Raw genomic sequence first — 2462 nt, 5'->3', positions numbered from 1 at the left:
CCGCGGGACACCAGCGGCCACCCGCGGGCGCTTTCACGCCGCCGGCTTGTCTTCCAGGCCCGCCGGTCAACGTGACCTGCAACATCTTCATCAACAGCTTCGGCTCCGTCACCGAGACTACCATGGTGAGGGGGCTGCCGGCGCCGGCTGCGCCTGGCAGGCAGATCCCCGCGCCGCGTTCCAGCCCGCCCCCGCGGTCCCCCGCCAAGCACCGCCGTCTTCCTTTCCCGGGGTCGCCCGCCGCGAGCTCCGCTGCCCCGCCTGTCCCAATCCCCGGGGCAAATGCGGCCCCGCGCGGGCTGGCGGCGCCCCGCTGCCCGGCCGACGCGYGGGCGTCCTCTCCCCCAGGACTACCGCGTGAACGTCTTCCTGCGGCAGCAGTGGAACGACCCGCGCCTGGCGTACCRCGAGTACCCGGACGACTCCCTCGACCTGGACCCCTCCATGCTCGACTCCATCTGGAAGCCCGACCTGTTTTTCGCCAACGAGAAAGGGGCCAACTTCCACGAGGTCACCACCGACAACAAGCTGCTGCGCATCTTCAAGAACGGCAACGTGCTCTACAGCATCAGGTAGGGCCGGGGCCAAGCAGATCAGCCGGGCTGGGCTTTGCCCCCCCTGCGACCCCCGCAACCGGCTCCTCCGCTGCTGCTCCTCCAGGCTGACCCTGATCCTCTCCTGCCCCATGGATCTCAAGAACTTCCCCATGGACATCCAGACGTGCACCATGCAGCTGGAGAGCTGTGAGTACCCAGGTGGCTTTCGTGCTGCGCTTCATCCCAGCCAGCCCAGCCCCGCTGCAGGGGGGAGCGGGACGGAGCAGGATTTGGGGTTGGGGGGCCGAGCAGGGCGCCAGTCCCCCTTTTCCACTGCTCCTTCCCTCCCACGCAGTCGGCTACACCATGAACGACCTCATCTTYGAGTGGCTGGAGGAGCAGGAGGCCGTGCAGGTGGCCGAGGGCTTGACGCTCCCGCAGTTCATCCTGCGGGATGAGAAGGACCTGGGCTACTGCACCAAGCACTACAACACAGGTGAGCACCCATGGGAGCCCCGCTGCAGGGACACCGGTGTCCTCCCCCCTGGCCAGAGCCCACCGGAGCCCACGGCGCCGTCCATCCCCGCAGGCAAGTTCACCTGCATCGAGGTGAAGTTCCACCTGGAGAGGCAGATGGGCTACTACCTGATCCAGATGTACATCCCCAGCCTGCTCATCGTCATCCTCTCCTGGGTCTCCTTCTGGATCAACATGGACGCGGCGCCGGCYCGCGTGGGGCTGGGCATCACCACGGTGCTCACCATGACCACGCAGAGCGCCGGCTCCCGCGCCTCGCTGCCCAAGGTGGGTGGCTGCGGCACGGCGGCTGCCCGGAGCTTTCCCCGCTCCGGAGGGACGGCGTTCGCCCCGTGCGGCTGGCGAGCGGCTCCCTCCCCAGGCTCGGGCCGCCGGCGGCTCGCGAGCCCGGCCGCCCCGCGGGCAGCGCCTGCGGCCCCCCGCGCTCGGCGAATCCCCCCGGGCAAACCTGGCTGCAAGCGGCAAAGACTTGGCTTCCTCCGCGCGGCGAGGGGAGGCAGGGAGGCAGAAAGGAGGACGAGCCGGCGGCGCCTCCCTCTTGAGCRATTAAGGGGCAATTTGCAACGGAAGGAAAATCGTTGCAAGGAAAAAGCTTGGCTTAAAAGTCCCAATTTAATTGAATTCRGACCCGGCGGCGAAAGCGGCCCCGGTCCCTGAGGCCCTGCGTCCCCCCCCCTCCCCGCAGGTGTCCTACGTGAAGGCCATCGACATCTGGATGGCCGTGTGCCTGCTCTTCGTCTTCGCCGCCTTGCTGGAGTACGCCGCCGTCAACTTCGTCTCCCGGCAGCACAAGGAGGTCGCGCGCCTGCGGCGGCGGCGGCGGCGGCTGGTGAGTCCCCGTCGCCACCGCTGCCACGACGTCTGTCCGTGCTCGGCCGGGGCGGCCCCGGGGCGCTGCGTGGAGCTGCCCCCGCGGTGCCTGCGCCCCGCGCGCCCCGAACCTCCATGCCCTCTGCACCGCCGTGCATCCCACACCTCATGCACCCCCCCGCGCCCCACAGCCCCGTGTGCCCTGCACCCCCGTGCACCTGACACCCCCACGCGCCCCGCACCCCAGTACTCCTGGCACTCCCACGTACCCCATGCTCCCTGCACCCCAATACTCCCTGCACCCCCATACACCCCACACACCCTGCACCCCCATACTCCCTGCACTCCCATGCACCCCGTGCTCCCATGCAATCTGCACCTCATGGCTCCTGCACCCCAGTGCACCCCACATCCCCGTGCACCCTGTGTCCCATGCACCCCACACCCTTGCGTGCCCCTTCCCCCCCGGCCGCTGGAGAGCAGGGCTTCCAGCCGCCGGAGCCGGAGCCCGGAGGAGCCCGGCTCCGCGCTGGGCCGGCTGTGTGCGCACACTCCCGAACGGGTCCGGTTTGAGGGGGA

General features: G+C 69.4%; 1 protein-coding gene across 1 annotated transcript; it reads left to right on the top strand.

Annotated features, from left to right (window-relative positions):
* Positions 1–57: 57 nt before the first annotated feature.
* LOC146590291 (glycine receptor subunit alpha-4) lies at positions 58–2456 on the top strand (the record flags this gene model as incomplete). The annotated part of the gene is made up of 7 exons (XM_085314897.1): positions 58–125; positions 349–572; positions 661–743; positions 892–1032; positions 1126–1340; positions 1759–1902; positions 2367–2456. Coding segments are annotated over 7 exons (965 nt in total), but the record flags the coding sequence as incomplete, so codon positions are not given.
* Between the last annotated feature and the right edge of the window lie 6 nt (positions 2457–2462).

Source organism: Rhea americana, unplaced genomic scaffold (assembly GCF_003343005.1).
Source record: "Rhea americana isolate MKP2758 unplaced genomic scaffold, rheAme1 scaffold_413, whole genome shotgun sequence".
Classification (NCBI taxonomy): domain Eukaryota; kingdom Metazoa; phylum Chordata; class Aves; order Rheiformes; family Rheidae; genus Rhea; species Rhea americana.
This window is presented reverse-complemented; position numbering and strand designations above follow the sequence as displayed.